Below are 17,152 nucleotides of genomic sequence, written 5' to 3' on the forward strand. Positions count from 1 at the left end.
TTGGAAAAGCAGGGTTATAAACAGTTGTCATAGGGTGAGTGGTTCCACGACTACAAACTACCTCAGAGGTCCTAAACTGTAAAACTGCTTGTAAACACAGATCAGGCCACAGTGTTCTCATTGGTTCTTTAAAAGTTAACGGTACTTATATAATCTGCGATACATACGTGAACCAACATGTCTTCAAACCTGCTATCGCTCTCAAATGACCGACAGTTTAATGCAAGGACACTCAAAAAAAAAAAATTTATACTATGTGTCGCAATATAACTTTTATTTTTAGCTAAGCCCATAAAATGGTGAATAAATCAATCATGTATGTGATTTCAGCCTGAAGTGTTTCATCAAAGGAAATTATGGCTTGGGTCTTTAATGATTGACATCACAGCGTAAGGCCTCGCTGGTTCCAATGGGCTGTGTGACATTGTTGAACTGTAGATATGAGTTCAAGCCCTGCAGCACATGTCCACAACACATGGTAATGTGCTCTCATGTGCGATTGCACACACGTAGAAAACACACTAATGATGTGACCTCCAGGGTGCCAAAAATGACCATAATATCATTGTCTTTAACCAGAATTCTGACAAGTGGAGACACAGAGAACATATCTTCATTCGACCAATATTTGACAAAGAGTCCTTTAATTACAGTGAAGTTTTGAAAACATGTTTGTGTGTCCTTTTCAGGAAATTGCACTGAATTCCATTTATTGTGGACAGCCAAAACCCAAACCTTAACCAAGACCTCATTAGGGTTGTTGAAAATGTAGTAACAAACACAAATACAAACATACACATACATAAATCCATGAGACACACAAGGAAAGAACAAACTCTCATGTCTGTGTTCGGATCTCTCTGCCAATGTTCAAAGACCGCAACATTTTTTTTTAGCCATTTCTATGTTTGTTAAATTTTAATTTTGTTCAAATTCTGGCAGAACCTCAAAAGATGTGTACTTGTATAACAATACTTTGCATGTTGCTATTGCCAAACTTAATACCAGAAATGCACCATTAATACTATAAAACTTAGGGGGGTAGCTTATAAATACTTTTATTGCACATTCAAAACTGCATTAATTTCAACAATTTTATTATCTATCAACAACACCAGAAAGGTGTGTAAAAGCATGTAATAAATGGGTGACAAAATACTACTTTTAAGAAACAGTTGTTGATCAAGGTTATGGTGAACTTAACTTGACATACAGTCACTTAGTATTATGTGTGCAAACACTGCGGTGTATCATCCGACTTTAGCGACTGTATAGTGGGCAAAAATGGTGTGCAACACTGCTTCCCTGTGGTTGGATTTAAATCTACACCTCCATGCCATTGGTCACACAGAAGGTCATCTATAAGTAACACATTAAAGTTAGATTGACATCTTTCTCTTTCTAATATAAGAATTAAGCTTAATTTACCCGAAATTGCATTTTACATTTCATGCAGGCAATCCAGACCCAAACTAATCCCGGATATGCTCCAACTAAAAATGCTTGAAGGAACTTGGCCCCAAACGCTCAGTGTCATGGCTCTCCTGCATGTTACAATAAAATAGTTTCACAAATATTGAATTTACAGGTTTTTAGATATTTTTCAACCGCGCTACATGCATGCATGAAAAGATGTGATTTGTAAAAATGTACATTTATTTATTTGTAAAAATGATTGTTCGGTTCCTCTGACATAGCTGCCTCATGTTTGGTTGGAAGCCGAGACCAAATTTGACAGTTAAATATTGTGAATGTAAATAGTTAGCGGTGCAAATAAGTTAATTGACACGTTCATTTTGAACACGTTAACATAGACGAAACATTAACACGTCTAAAATACGTGCAAAATGAAATGGTTATCCATACGTTTAATATCCTGAGAAGACCTAAAATCTTGTGTTAACACGTTCATTTTGAACATGAATATTAGACGTGTTATTTTTCGTGTACTGGGGCGCCCAAAATATTCCGATGTTGTGACAAGCTCCTTGAACGCAACCGTCCCAACACGTTCACAGAAACCGGAAGTTTAACGACAGTTCCGGCTGTGCAACCGTAAAGATGTCGCCGTCCTTATTTAATTTTATCGACGCTAAAGACAAATTTACGGTGAGAAATCACGTAAATAACTTCTTCTTCAAAAACACGTGTAACTATAGACTTTAAGCCCTAACTAAAGTCGCGGTTAGGTGGCAGGTTTGCTCCTACAAGTTATTGTTCCCTTACCATGGCCGCTACCAAATGAAGCTAAGCTAACGCAAACGCTGCCTGACGTCTCGTCGTGTTTTGTTTTTATATTCTTCTTCTTCCTTCTTCCTTCTCTCTCAACACGACTGCAGGATTCGGCCAAACATGCCCTCGTTGGTAAAAGCAGCAAAGCGCTAACCAACGTGTTTAATCAGCTCCCCGGCAAGTAAGTGATGTTCGTCCGGCGCCCTGTTGTCGTCCAGTTGAGGAAACGTATCATCCGCGTTATTTATTGTTTGTTTATCTCGTTTGTTTACAGTGAGGCGGAGAAGAAGACCACGCTCGACCAGGCTCTGAGGGGTCTCCTCGGTGATCAGATAGTAAGAATATATATATATATATGGATATATTTGGCCGTTGTCCCATTTTGATCAGTCAATCAAATGAATTGAAATGGACCACAAAATGCCTAAAATAAAAGTGTTTTGTCTGCAGGTTGAGCAGAAGGTGATCTGTGACGACTACCTGTCTCTCATTTACCTGAGTATCGATGCCGTCACAGAGGGTATGTTACTCAAACCAGAGTGATTTCAAAGGAACATAAAATGATTTTTTTTTTCTTTAACCTTTAAATTATAGAAAACCTCCACAAGTGGGATGGAAAAAAATAAATAAAAAGACTTCCCTTTTAACAGGAAGAAAACTTCCAATTACGGGAAGGGGACAAAAAAAAAAAAGATCTTTTAACAAATCGGAAACTTCCGACGGAGCCAGAGTTCTCGGACGCTTTCGTGCTGCACTTCTCTGTCTTTTAAACATGCGAGTCCTGATTTTAGGTTCATCTTAAAATTGCATCTTTGCGTTTTTTACGGCCGAGACCTTTTGTCTCGTCACCTGCAAACCGCACCACAGCTCAGCTGGATGATCGTCACTGATCAGGATAAAACCTCTTGAGTTTTAGTTCACACCCAAGTTTGGAAAAACTCGTGACTATTGATCGTACATAAAGTGTTTTATTTTTTTGGGCAGACTGCAAGGGCGTAAAGTCTCTTATTACACCCAACGTTGTGTTTCCGTCTCTCCGTGCAGGTATCTGCTCTGCTACGACCCCTTTCCTCCTGCTGGGAGACGTGCTGGACTGCCTTCCTCTGGACCTGTGTGACAAAATATTCTCCTTTGTCGAGGAAAATGTCTCCACCTGGAAATCGGTAAATAAGCTGCTGGCGTTCAGCTGAAATATGTGTCCGCCGTAGTTTGGATCTTTTTTTTTTTTTATCACAAAACCCGTGCTCTTCTCCTCTCCCAGAGCTCCTTTTACACTGCAGGGAAGAACTATCTGTTAAGGATGTGCAACGGTAAGGCTCTTGCCTCGTTCTTTTTTTGATGCACAAGACTTTCTATCTTCACAGGGCAGATCGGTCTGTGACGTACTTTTCTGTCTGTGTAGATCTTTTAAGGAGGCTTTCCAAATCTCAGAATACGGTGTTCTGTGGGAGAATCCAGCTCTTCCTGGCACGTCTCTTCCCTCTGTCGGAAAAATCGGGTAAGAACAGCGATATCTTCATCATCGAGCTCTCAAGAGATGCAGTTTATAACAATTCGCTCTCGTCTTCTCTGATAACGTTCGTATTCTCCTTCTCTTTTTAAAAAAAAAATTCAGGTCTCAACCTACAGAGTCAGTTCAACCTGGAAAATATAACGGTGTTCAACAAAAACGAACAAGAAAGCACCCTGAGCCAGAAGGTAAAAAGTCGACACCTGGTGACGAGTGTTTGCATTTTAAAATCAATCGCAAACTTTCTGTTTAACCTCGTGGCATCGTGTTTGTAGCACACAGAAGAAAAAGAAGATGGTATGGAAGTGGAGGAAGGAGAGATGGGAGAGGACGATGCACCTGCGCCGTGGTAAGTTGAAGTCCTGCTCTGAAGTGTACCACAAGGTTCGCTCTTTTTTTTCTTCCATTATTGAAATGACCCCGTGGCTTGTCTCTGTTTTTGCATCGACTAAAACTGAATCAAATGTTGCTTTCAGTTCCATCCCAATCGACTACAACTTGTACAGAAAGTTCTGGATGCTGCAGGACTACTTCAGAAACCCGGTGCAGTGTTATGACAAATTCTCATGGATGACATTCCTTAAGGTAACGCGCTATAACACAAAAGCAGAAGAAAAAAAAAAAAAAAATCCTACTTTAGATGCCTTTGCTGTGCAATTGTCAGATCATAAGTGTCCAAAAAAAAAAAAAAAAAAAAATGACGACTCGCTGCTGATGTGAATTTCTGTCCTGCGCAGTACTCGGATGAGACCCTGGCAGTGTTCAAGAGCTACAAGTTGGATGACATGCAGGCATCTAAGAGGAAGCTGGAGGAGCTGAGAGCATCTGGTGGAGAACATGTTTACTTTGCCAAGTTTCTCACGAGTGAGAAGGTGGGAAAACTTGAAATATCCGACCCGTGTTAAAATACCTTATGCTCTCAAATGTGCTCACGTACCACTGATTACGTCCGTACGGAACGTGTCCTTTCGTACCGTAAGTGAAGACACGTCCGCTCTTCATTTCTCCCCTCTTGGTCTCCAGCTGATGGACTTGCAGCTCAGCGACAGCAACTTCAGGCGACACATCCTGCTGCAGTACCTCATCCTCTTCCAGTACCTGAAGGGTCAGGTCAAGTTCAAAAGGTGAAGCGCGCCTCGGGGCCGACAGCAGGAAACAACATTTCAGCTGTTGGGAAGCCACGTTTATTTCCATGTCTTTGTCCTCATACAGCTCCAACTGTATTCTGAACGACGACCAGACCGCGTGGATCGAAGACACGACTAAACTGGTTTATCAGGTCGGTCAGAAGTCAGACGGACACCGGGGACTTCCTCGTTAAACGTTGAACCCGTATTAATCTGTGCTCTGCTCTCGCAGCTGCTGAAGGAAATCCCCCCCGACGGAGACAAATTTGCCACCATGGTGGAGGTAAGCCGAGCTTCAGGAATAGCCACGTCGTCAAATGAAGCCTATCTGCGCACACGAGTCAGTCGAACTGTCTCTCGTCTTTTTGACAGCACATCCTGAACACGGAAGAGAACTGGAACTCCTGGAAAAACGAGGGATGTCCGAGCTTTGTGAAAGAAAGGTACTGCAGCGCAATGTTACAAAGCGGCCACGGCAGACAATCATTTTCTTTGACTGATTTAGCCCGCTCGCAGTGGTGTGAGCTCGGACCAGCGCGCCAACCGTGACCACTTGTTTTCCTCTTTTAACAGAACAGTAGACGACAAGCCCAAAAGACCCACCAGGAAAAGACAAGCTCCGGAAGACTTCCTCGGAAAAGGGCCAGACCGCAAGATTTTTATGGGAAAGTATGTGATCCGATACGGCGGAAGTCGAGTGTTTTTGTGTTGGTCTCCAGTATGTGGAGCTGAACGCTGGGCGATCTTTCTTTGATAAGCAGTCGCCGCCTGCGACTGAAGCTACAGTGAGGCGAGCATCAGCCTACGGAGGTTCCTCCCCGATTTCAAGGTCTTCTGTGTTTTGTTTAGTGACGAGTTGACGCGCTTGTGGAACCTGAACCAGGACAACATGGAGGCCTGCAAGTCAGACAGCAGGTCGGTGCTTCAGAGAGCAAAGTTCCCGTCCTCACCTTTTTTTTTTTGTGAATGTCAAAAATTAGTTGTTTTTTTTTTTTTTTTTTTTTACATGTGATGTCTGTCTTTCAGAGAGTTCATGCCGTCACTGGATGAGTTCTTTGCCGAAGCCATCGAACAGGCCGACCCCACAAACATGGTGGAGGATGAGTACAAGTAAGTTGTCAGTTTTAACGTGTGCGCTCAAAACTTCGAAGGAAAGCTCTTTTAGACATCCAGTGTTTGATTCCTGCTCTCTTCCCAGCATCGGATTTACGTTTTCCTCTCCTCCTTTGAATCCTCGTAGGGTTGTGCGGAACCCAAACTACGGCTGGCGCGCTTTGAGGCTGCTGTCCAGGAGAAGTCCACACTTCTTTCAGCCGACGAACCAGAAGTTCAAGAGCCTGGCAGACTACCTCGACAGCATGGTCAGCAAACTGGCTAAAGAGCTGCCGGTGAGGAATTCATTTACCTTTCAGAAAAATAACGTATGTTTTTATCATCACAAAAGGAGTGTGTGTGTGTGTGTGTGTGTGTGTGTGTGTGTGTGTGTGTGTGCTTATGTGGACCGACTGATTTTTGTTCCGTGCCTGCAGAAGGACATCCCCTCTGAAGAGATCAAGACGGGAGAGGACGACGACGACGATAATGGAGACAATCTTCTCAAAGACAGCAATGACAGTGAGTTTGAATCACTCGTTTAATTCATCTTAATCGCCAGAGGCTTTATGTTCCTGGGTTGTCCGTCGGTCCCGTTTGTGAACAAAATATCTCAAGAATGCCTCGAGGGAGTTTTGTTCAAGCTTGGCAAAAACTTTCACTTGGGGGGGGGGGGGTGAACTGATGAGATTTTGGGGGTCAAAGGTTAAGATTACCGTGGCCCCAATTCAACACATTCATACGATATCTAAGGAATGCCCGGATGGAATTTCTCCAATGTTACATAATTATTCACTCGGCCTCAAGGATGAACCGATTGGCGGGCAAAAGGGGGGGGGAGTTCAAGGTCGCCGTGACGTCATATCCCTCTCGTCCTTCTGTGCCGTTCGCAAGTGAATGTTTCAAAATGGAATCTGTTCCTTCTCGCTATCAAGTAAATGTTTCTGCCGTTTGAAAAAAAAAATTCCCTCGAGGCGTTCTCGAGAGATCGTGTTCACGGGAACGGGATAAATGGACGGGACGACCCGAAAACACAACAATGCCTCCTGCTGCTACAGCCGAGTTCCGAGTTCATATTTTAAGAGTGTTTTTATTCCTCCCATTATGTCTTTTCTTCGAGGTCCGGGCATTCAGAGCAAACTTGTGACGAACCAGCAGATGGACGACATCGCAGCCAAACTGGGCGCTCAGTGGAAGACGCTGGCTTCTCGTTTGGACATGAAGGCTGCCGAGCTGCGTGAAATCGAGACGGACAGCGAAGATGTGGAGATGCAGGCCAAACTGCTGCTGGTTGCCTGGCAGGACAGAGAGGGAATACAAGCTACGGTGGAGAACCTGGTCACGGCCCTCAATGCTGCAGGGTTCTCCGAGATAGCGGACAACCTCAGCGAGGCGTAAAATACATCCGTTTCTTACATAAATAGTAAATAGTCCGCACCGCCGTCGCAGCATCGTTTTTCATACCAAAAACAATTGGAAACTGAAATTTTGTATTTAGTATAGGTCCAGTTTTTTTTTTCCACTGTAGAAAAGCTAATAAATGTCCGTTTCCTTCTGCAGAAGTTTTTGACCTTTTTGTTTTTCGACCACATACTCGCATCAAAGAATCTCACATGTTGGTATAACAGTTTATTTTCACCACCTATGAAAAGCAATCAGTCAATAACTTATTACAGAGTGTTGATGTTCAGGTCTTACGCGTTGTGGCAGGGCGATCAGGAAAAAGCCGAGCATTTCGAAAGTAGGGATGTTAAACATCAGTGTCGGCAAGAAAAATGTTCAAAGCTTACTGAGCAAAAAAGCCATCATAGTCGAATCTTTATTTAACCACACAGTTCACGGCAACATGTCCTGAAACATTTCCCCTCTCCCCTCCCCTCCCCCCGAAAAGAGCATCGGTGAAGGTTTTGGCAGAAAGAGCCTCATCCGTCATTTACACTTGAGAACAGTTTCAGGAGAGGACGTGAGCCGAGCACTTAAAAAGTCTTTACGGTGTTCTCTAATACATCGGAGAAGATACAAGCCAGAATGTCGAGGACCACAGCTTGCCCAGGCTTCTTCTTTTTTTTTTTTTCTTTTTTTTTTTACAAGTTGATTAAATGACTAAAGAGAAATATTTTTGCTTTTATGATATGAGCACCTTACCAAAGGCTTTAAAAAATATACAATGTGTATAAAACATTTAATGAAACTGCACAGCCAGACTTAAAAACCTCAAAGGATCCAGTCCACAGATTGCCTCTCATCATATCTCCAAAGCCCACTATGGTTGAATATTTAACACCATTTGACAGAATTTGTTTTTTTTAGGTTGTTTTTTTTTTACAAGCATCCATGTTGGTTACAAAAACATAAACAAAAAAACAAAATTAAGGTCATCAAATCTTTAAAGACACCAGTTTTATTGCACATCTATGCAGACAGTGCTTGGAAATGGCAATTTTGTACGTGTTGGGTGTTTTTGTTTTCTAAGAAATCTGCCACAGCTACTGTTCCTCTTCAAGTATTTCCAGCCGCCGGGGCCCGTACAGTAGAACGTACGCTATATGCCAGTCTCCGCCTCCTGACAGTCGCAGGATGTCCTCCGGAGACACCACACTCACCTTGTCGTCGTCAAACTTGACCCACTCATCTGTCGGGGGGAAACCAAAGGAGAGTTCCTGAATATTATACCTCCGTCAGGGCCGCGCAATTCATCGCAATCCTCATTTTCATTCGGGACATCAGCTACATCGAAACGAGCGCTCCTACTTTCTCCCCCCCCCCAAAAAAAACAAAACAAAACCGGAACAACGCAGCGTTACACCACGTGATGCAGAGCAGCAGCGGAAATCGGCAGCAGAGCAAACGGTGAGAGGAACGACGAAAAGTCGAGGCAACGAGAGACGGGAGCCGTTTCCATGTTCAGTGATTCATTAAGTTTAAAACGGAGCGCTGTTTCCGTTGTCCGGCGTCGACATGCAGGTATCGTAACGGGTATCGGTTCACCTCGGGGGACCGTTTAAAGGAGCTGCAGGAAAACTGCAGACCGATTCGCCTACCGTTTAAAAGTAACTTCATTTTCTCCGTTTTTCCACTGATAACGTTGATCCGAAATGTAAAAGGTTTCCTCGACTGATCAGAATGTTTATATTAGTTTACGAGATTATCTTACATAATCTTAATAACATAAGGCTCTGTCATATTTTGATAAATGAAGCAATAAACAATTATACCAAAAAAACGACAAAATGTCTCGGCAAAAAAAAAAAAAAATTGTGATCGGTCATTTCATCCAGAATCGTACGGCTCCCAATACACGCCGAGATACGAGCTGAATACGCGGCGTTCTTGTCACACGGCTTACCTTCTTTCCTTTTGACCCATCCCACGTAGTGGCCTGAGGAGCTGGAGCGGCCTTGGTGCGTCAGCACGGCCTGCAGGTCGTAGTAGCCGCTGTTGTTGGAACCGAGATCTAAAGAAGACGGTTACAGTTCTTCAAAAATCGGGACTCGGGATTGAAAAATGATCTCGCAGGGAAATATACAACCTCAGATACTATTACGCTGCTGAAGACACAAATATACTCAAAAGATATGACTGTGATTTTTGCTGAGTGTAGGTGTAATTAGTCCATATTTGATCATTCCTCCAGTTGAGGTGCTGTATGTAATCTGATGGGGTGTTATAATGCCGCCCTCTGCGTGGCTGAAGGCAGGTATTTTTCTCCTGACGGCGGCGGGGGTTCTCTACAAACAGGAAGTGACCGCGACCGTCGTTCGCGGCACGTCAAAAGTCCTGCCCGCAGACGGTGTCCGTGTCAACGTACCGTCTGGGAACGAGAACGGCTCATATTTCACTTCCTTTGCTGCATCCGGCTTCTTCACCAACTAATGCGAGAAGAGAGAGAGAGAGAGAGAGAGAGAGAGAGAACGGGTAACTATGCTGAACGAATTACGTGCGAGTTCATCTGCAACCGTGACCGACAGCCGCCGCGTCACCTTCTGCTGCTGTTTCTCCAGCTTCTTGTCCTCGACCACCTTGAACTTTGACCTGACGGTCAACATCTTCTCCTGAACCTCTGTGGTGCACAGCTCGTACACGTCCAACATGAGCGGGAACTTGACATCCTTTAAAAATATATATATATATATACATACATCAACATGTGAGTTACAGATATGAATGGCCAGTGAATGCGACTGGTCCCTGTTGGGAATCAGAAATGACGACAAACCTTTAGAACTTTCGCATTTACGGACTCCTTCTCTTTGTAGAAAAATCGGACCATCTGAACGGTCAAGTAGGCGGGGAGACGGCTAAGTTTTGACTGGCGGGAGAGAAACAAAAAACACAAAAAAAAAAAACAAGAGCGTAACTAAAGTTCTCATTCAAGTGTGTAAACGTAAGAGACGATACTCCATCTTTCAAAATGACAAAGAAACACTTACAGATTTTATATACAGGGCGTTTCTGTCCAAGGATGGAGACATTTTTGTGATTTCTTCCTGCAGTCTCTGGAGGGGGCACAGACATGATGAGATCTTCATTACCGTGGCGACACGCTAACCATACGAGTTGCATTTACTTCCAACGCTCGGGCCTGCGCCCGCGCGATCACGAGACGAGTTTAAAATAGCCGCGGCGCTATCTGATACATACCAGCCTCAGTCCCGTTGCGAGGTATTTGACTTCTTGGTTAATGAAGCAGCTGAGCTGGAGCTGGTTCTCTTTGCCCTTGATTGGCTCTTCCTCCTCAGACTCTGTGCATTTCATGCTGAACGGTAGAGTTAAGAAAAAGCCCGACAGAGATTGATGTCGGACTGCAGCTCTTTTACGAGTCAAAAGCACACTGGCGGAAGAAATGGCGCGCAAGGAAGATGAGATCGACAAAGACAAACTGCGAGGATACGAAGTTTCAAATTCCACTCCAAAATACTGATCGATGAAGTTCTTCTTGGCAGAGGCAGCGGCAGCTCCAGTCTCGGAGTCGGTCTAAAGATTGGAAGAAATCTTTATGTGTCTAGAACTTGTCGAATACACAGTCATCCTTTTATTATTAAAGAAAAGGAAAAAAAAAACAACACACAAGGTAAAAAGGATTTACCTCCATGGTCTCTAGCGCTACCGGCTCCAACTTTTGCTGAAGCACTCTCATCATCTGCAGCCAGCACTCGTTGGCATCCTGAGAGCAAAAAAAAAAAAAAATCAAATGTCAAGATGTGCAACCCTGCGCTTGGTGCTGTTATCAGACTAAAGTACAGGACGCGTGGCGGGCGGTAAAGGAGCGTGGGATGGCGGCGCAGAGTTTCTCACCTGCTGGAGGTACTGTCCCTGGTCCCCCTTCTCGGCGAACTGTGGAAAGGCCATGTGAAGGAACTGCAGCAAAATAATGGGCGGGAGGCTGGACGAGGTCTTGTCCATGGTCTCGTATAAGTCACGAAGGGCTGGGGATGCAAGAACAACCACGTTAATACCGTATGCGTCGGTGACTTCCGGACATTAATACGTGGCCGTTGTTTCACGCGGTTACCTGCTGTGATGTATTGTGACGGTGCATTCGCCCCTGAAGATCGCAGAGCGCCTGCATACCTGCAGAGGGAGACGGATTTTAACAGACACAAAACTACAACAAAAAAACAAAAAAAAAACAGGGAAAGGGACAAGTGGGCTTTTAATCTGAAAAGGAAAAAAAGATGATTTCAAAAGAAAGGAGAAATTCAGCCCCGAGAGCCAGTAACGGCAACAAAAACAGACCTCTTCAGTGCGGTTTTGAGCTCCGGCACAGAGCGTAGACACTGCACTGTGGCGTTCATGTAGCAGGTGTTGCCCAGGTTTGTCAGCCCACAAGGCAGCTCCATCTGAAAAAGACAAACGCAAGAGAGCGGGGATGAGCTCCTCTGCGGCAGTGACTCCCAAAACCGCGGCACGCGTGCGGCGCCACCCGGTGGTGCGGGAAGGCCGAACAAGTGATCTCCGACCGGCCACGCAAACGCCGAGCCGACGAAATTGCGCATTTCCAGCGGCCGACGTCCTCAAAACGGTAGACACGGCGGGTTCGGTTGATCCTCTTTGGTAAACGTCGCGTTCGAGGAGGACGCATTTAAAAGTGCCGACGTCGGCGCAGAGAGCGGCATTCGTTTAAGGCGCGCGGGTCGTTTCCAGGCCGACTCACCGCCGAGGCCAGCTGCTCCTCAGTCATGTCCTCCACGAACATGGGCCGGACAGCGGGCTCCTCGGGCAGAGCCTCCGCAGAGCCCATCATCAGCAGGGTCATTCCCTACGGAGACAAAAGGAAACACACCACAATTCAATCTCCTACTTTTTGCGGTGCAGCTCATTCATGCGTTATATGCATCTAAACAGCTTAAATACTCACATTTTTCAGTTTAATGTTTCCCCACTCATCGTCCTGGAGCGGAAGAGAAACATCGATTAGCTCGTTTAAAAACACGTCGCGGATATCACAAGTGTTGGTCCTTTATTTAGCTCTCCAATGGCAAATCTTGAAAAAGCTCAAATCTATTTATGTCCTTGTTGCCTTCTCAATCAAAACACACAACAAATATTGTTTCATGCCTTTTTAAAAGATGGCCCAAAAAAAAAATCTCCTGAAACACATTTTTGACAAACAATACCCCAACAGGAATAAAGTTTATTTGTAGGTTACTGTTAGCTATGAATTAACCCTCTGAACTCCCAAAACCTGCCAACGAGCTTGACAGGCATGTTTTTTTTTTTAACAAAACAAAACAAACAAAAACAATTACACGATTTCATTGAAAAAGATGCAAATTATCAGTGAATTTTTTTCATTTCCAACAGTCCTTGAACTAATTCTGTGTACCAAATGATTCTTTCAGGAAAAATAACAAACCTAATCTTAAAATCGTGACATTTTATTGAATGCACTTTAATCTACACGTTTCAAAATAAAACCCTTGTGCGTGATCCAAATTCTGAAAGAGAATTTAAAAATGAAAAAAAAAAAAATGTCTGCACTCCCCAATGCACATTGGGAGCCTTGAACGACTCGGCCGTGACCAAAAGTCACATGACAAGAATTGAAGACATTTTATACAAAACTGCAGACTGGAGCTCAGAGAGGACGGACAGCACAGAGAGGTTTGTAGACATTGTAAAAACTTAACAATATGTATCGCATGTGGAGCTCCCAAGCCCTATTTTTTTGCAATATTGGTAACGTGGATATTCAGAAAACTGTCCGACATACAGATTCCATCGTTGCTCCATTTTTGAAGAATAAATGATCAAAGAATTCAACATTATTTATGCCATTATAATTGCATTATACGGCATTAAAGACATTTTTGAGTTCTCCCTTCTTCTTCCTGGTGATTGTGCCGTTTTCATAGAGGTGCATTGAAAAATGAGTCCACAGTGAGTAAAACTGTGAGATGAGGGGAAAAAAAAAAAAACCCACAACGCCCAGGAACTGGTTGGGGTTCGGTGAAACACAAAAAAGGACCAACTTCAAACAAACACCTACTTGTCGGCGGTTTTCAGGGACATCCCTCGAGAAAATGTTACATGTCCATTAAAAAAAAAAAAAAAAAAAAAAAATGTTTTCTGTGCAAAACCTTCCAAAATTTGGAAAAAAAAAAAAAAAAAAAAAAAAGCGTGAGCAGATAAAATTAACAACACCCGAAAAAGCTTCAAAATGACCACCGGGAAGCGGCATGGTGCCCAAAATGGCATCTAAGCCCGTCACGGTAGGAGGAAAAAAAAAACACCCCGTCACATAATATGGGGGACGTGTCGCCGCATTTAATGCTGTGGTTTATTTATTCGTTTGTTTATTTGGGGCGACGACGGGATTCTGCAGTTATACAAAAAAAAAAAAAAAAAAAAACGGCCCTGCTCACACGGGCATTGGGAGGATCAATTAAGTTAATTGGTTTTGAATTCGTTTACAAGAAGAAAAAGAAATAAATGGATCGCCAACCCCTCTCTCTTTCTTTCTTTTTTTTTTGCTCTTAAATAAACCAACACCTACAGATTTAAGTGTTTCTAACGAGTTACCTTTAGAGTGCCTCCCTTCACCATGACCTTCTGTCTGTCTGGCTGAACTCCTGTCAGGGCGAAGAGCTGAGCCTTGAACACCATGGGAGGCTCCTCCGTGTTCAGCTCCACCGCATCGAACTTCTCTTTGCCCCATTTCACATTCACTGGAAAGAAACACAGAAGAATAGAACAAATTCAGAAGAAACAGAGAAGAATAGAACAAATTCAGAAGAAACACAGAAGAATAGAACAAATTCAGAAGAAACACAAATTAAGAAGAAACACAAATTAAGAAGAAACACAGAAGAAACACAAATATAGAAGAAACACAGAAGAAACACAAATATAGAAGAAACACAGAAGAATAGAACAAATTCAGAAGAAACACAGAAGAAACACAGAAGAATAGAACAAATTCAGAAGAAACACAGAAGAAACACAAATATAGAAGAAACACAGAAGAATAGAACAAATTCAGAAGAAACACAGAAGAAACACAAATTAAGAAGAAACACAGAAGAAACACAAATATAGAAGAAACACAGAAGAATAGAACAAATTCAGAAGAAACACAGAAGAAACACAAATATAGAAGAAACACAGAAGAATAGAACAAATTCAGAAGAAACACAGAAGAAACACAAATTAAGAAGAAACACAGAAGAAACACAAATTCAGAAGAAACACAGAAGAAACACAAATATAGAAGAAACACAGAAGAATAGAACAAATTCAGAAGAAACAGAGAAGAATAGAACAAATTCAGAAGAAACACAAATTCAGAAGAAACACAGAAGAAACACAAATATAGAAGAAACACAGAAGAAACACAAATTCAGAAGAAACACAGAAGAAACACAAATATAGAAGAAACAGAGAAGAAACACAAATGAAGACGTCTAGGGGGGGAGGAGGTAGAGGAGGAGGAGGAGGAGGTGCAGGAGGGGGAGGAGGAGGTCGAGGAGGGAGAGGAGGAGCAGGGAGAGCTGGGGGAGACGGCCATCGCTGTCAACCTGCTGCCATGTATGACACAGCATCTAATCAGCAACAGTGAAGTGCATCGAGGAATAAAAGCAGCTTAAGTGTCCAAAAAAAAAAATACAAAATAAAAAACAAAACACAAAAATACATTAAAAAAAATCTGCATCTGTTTCACTGCTTATTTAAACGCCACGAATTGCTTAATTAGCTAATTAAGAGAACCCTCCGGCGTGATTAAAGCGTCACGTAAACAAACGGTAGAAGTCGTGTTCATTTAGGTTTGTTTTTATTTGTGTTTGTTTTTCTCCCGACTGCAGTAAACATGTAAACTGTACACTCATGATGCGGCTAGCTCGGCTAGCTCGGCTAACCTCCGCTGCTTCAAAAGGCGTGATTCGGTTTATTTTCAAACTACTAAGAAACAAGACGAATGGTTTAAAATATAGATTAAAAAAAAAAAAAGAAGGCGAGGAAAAACACCGCAGTATGTGTGTGTGTGTGAATGTTGAGGCGATAATCGATGGCTTTAAATGAATAGTTTGAAAAAAAAAAAAAAAAAAATCACCTAAATGCTACCGGGCTAAGCTAAGCTAGCTGACAGTTAGCGGCGGTTGCTTGATTTCTGGTTTCAGTCGCGGTGAGCTCCGACGAACACGATCCGCAAACAGCGCCGACAGAAAGCAACCGGGTCACTTTAGTGTAAACAATCTAGCTCGTTATCCCGTCTGACGACGCCGTGTTTTCCCGACATAACTTCCCCGCCGGCCTACGAGGAAGAAGGCTGCCAGTTAGCACGCGAAGCTAACGAGCTAACGCAGGCTGCCGCATCACAACACGTGTAAAAGATCCGCGATTTAACTCGTTTTCCTCGAAGCAAACGCACGTGTTGTATTAAAACCACGTTACCTGTAAACACCGGCATGTTTTGGAGACCTTTTTTTTTTTTTTTTTTTTTACTTCCGATACTCTCTTGGTGTTTTTTTGTCCCTGTTCTCAGTTCACCGGGGCGCGAACGGAGAGTTGCTCAGTTCTCGGTCTGAACTTCATTCAAACAGAATGACGCTGCAACAACACGCTGGGAGCTGATCGGTGCGCTCTGACATCTGCTCGTCGTCCTGCCGCGCTGCGCGGAACGCCGCGCCGTTCTGCGCTGCGCCGCGCCGCGCCGCGCCGCGCCGCGCCCGAGAGGATCTTCCGCCGATGCGGAAACATGAACGTAGATTGGGGAAGTATCCAGGTCCTATTTTTTTCAAGTAAAAGGATTTAAATATTGCGTTGTTTTAGCGTTATCAGCAAATGTACTTTAAAGTATGAAAAAGTAAAAGTACACACTGTGCATATATAATTATATTTTATATTTTTACTGCTATTTTATTGCTTTTCTATTATTCTATTCTATTATTTTATTCTATTATTTCTATTATGATCTTTTTTTTAATTTTTTTTATTTCACTTTATTAATCCCCGAGGGGAAATTTCTTCGCTACAGCAGGGGGGCTCTCAGGGGGGAGCTGCTGCAGCAGGCTGCCACTAGCGCGGCGCCAGGTAACCTGACCTGAGGTGCATGTTTTTGGATGATGGGAGGAAGCTGGAGAACCCGGAGAGAACCCACGCAAGCACAGGGAGAACATCTTATTGCTTCTGTATGCTGCTGTAGCGAAAAAATTTCCCCTCGGGGATTAATAAAGTAAATACCTACCTACCCACCTACCTAGTAAAATGCCCCCCCCCCCCTCCCCCACACCTGCTACATTAATATGCATTTTACTGCTACAGAGATGATTTTAACAGCTTTATATACAAGCAGCATACAGAAGCAATAAGATAATAATAGAACAATAAAAAAGCAGTAAAATAGCAGTAAAAAGTATAAAATATAAATATAAAATATAAAATGCACAGTATTATGCATAGTATGTATCTACTATAACAGGTACTATGTAAAATTCATACTACATATTAAGGGAAGTGCAATTTAGATATTCCACTATGTGAATGTGTTACTTGTTGTTGTTGTTTTTTTACAATTTCTGCTTGTAAATTATTAAAATTTAATGTAGTATTGACTGATTTATTTGGAATTTGGTCTCAACTAACAAACTTTATCCCCAAAAATCCCATTTATGTCTGTTTTTACTTCGTTTTTCTATCCTCCTTTTTGTCCTGTGCTACGCCAACTTGGGTTGTTTCTAATTTTTTAAACGGT

General features: G+C 42.9%; 2 protein-coding genes across 3 annotated transcripts; one reads left to right on the forward strand and one right to left on the reverse strand.

Moving 5' to 3' along the window:
* The first annotated feature begins 2,029 nt into the window (after positions 1-2,029).
* On the forward strand, positions 2,030-7,540 carry thoc1 (THO complex 1). Of its 2 annotated transcripts, none has more exons than XM_069692231.1 (21): positions 2,030-2,109; positions 2,340-2,413; positions 2,507-2,567; positions 2,683-2,752; positions 3,277-3,395; positions 3,494-3,542; positions 3,635-3,730; positions 3,848-3,930; positions 4,018-4,091; positions 4,219-4,327; positions 4,480-4,614; positions 4,766-4,866; positions 4,955-5,021; positions 5,102-5,152; positions 5,242-5,312; positions 5,443-5,538; positions 5,719-5,784; positions 5,896-5,979; positions 6,110-6,257; positions 6,399-6,483; positions 7,082-7,540. In XM_069692231.1, exons 1-21 carry the CDS (start codon positions 2,062-2,064, stop codon positions 7,357-7,359), a joined length of 1,965 nt encoding a protein of 654 aa, XP_069548332.1. In that variant the 5' UTR covers positions 2,030-2,061; the 3' UTR covers positions 7,360-7,540. The 2 variants fall into 2 exon arrangements, with proteins under 2 accessions (XP_069548332.1, XP_069548333.1); XM_069692232.1 differs by having other exon boundaries at positions 7,068-7,196.
* Positions 7,541-7,575: 35 nt separating this feature from the next.
* usp14 (ubiquitin specific peptidase 14 (tRNA-guanine transglycosylase)) lies at positions 7,576-16,070 on the reverse strand. Its single transcript, XM_069692233.1, has 16 exons — positions 15,853-16,070; positions 13,984-14,129; positions 12,320-12,352; positions 12,116-12,220; positions 11,698-11,801; positions 11,474-11,532; positions 11,257-11,387; positions 11,048-11,125; positions 10,853-10,935; positions 10,603-10,717; positions 10,392-10,457; positions 10,178-10,270; positions 9,942-10,070; positions 9,770-9,830; positions 9,308-9,415; positions 7,576-8,593 (listed from the first exon to the last, which is right to left on the reverse strand). The coding sequence occupies exons 1-16, from the start codon at positions 15,866-15,868 to the stop codon at positions 8,448-8,450; spliced, it is 1,473 nt and encodes a 490-aa protein (XP_069548334.1). The 5' UTR covers positions 15,869-16,070; the 3' UTR covers positions 7,576-8,447.
* Between the last annotated feature and the right edge of the window lie 1,082 nt (positions 16,071-17,152).

The sequence above is a fragment of the Brachyistius frenatus genome, unplaced genomic scaffold, assembly GCF_029030835.1.
Source record: "Brachyistius frenatus isolate BFR_SWC_R1_liver_20210118 unplaced genomic scaffold, ASM2903083v1 Contig_12, whole genome shotgun sequence".
Lineage (NCBI taxonomy): Eukaryota > Metazoa > Chordata > Actinopteri > Embiotocidae > Brachyistius > Brachyistius frenatus.

Bases quoted from the DNA above. Each gene is read 5' to 3' on its own strand.
- thoc1 (XM_069692231.1), top strand. From the start codon at position 2,062: ATGTCGCCGTCCTTATTTAATTTTATCGACGCTAAAGACAAATTTACG. The intron at 3,543-3,634 runs GTAAGGCTCTTG...CTGTCTGTGTAG, and splicing joins TCTGTTAAGGATGTGCAACG to ATCTTTTAAGGAGGCTTTCC. The intron at 3,931-4,017 runs GTAAAAAGTCGA...TCGTGTTTGTAG, and splicing joins AAAGCACCCTGAGCCAGAAG to CACACAGAAGAAAAAGAAGA.
- usp14 (XM_069692233.1), bottom strand. The intron at 11,126-11,256 runs GTGAGAAACTCT...TTTTGCTCTCAG, and splicing joins AGGGACAGTACCTCCAGCAG to GATGCCAACGAGTGCTGGCT. The intron at 10,718-10,852 runs GTATCCTCGCAG...TCTACCGTTCAG, and splicing joins GGAGTGGAATTTGAAACTTC to CATGAAATGCACAGAGTCTG.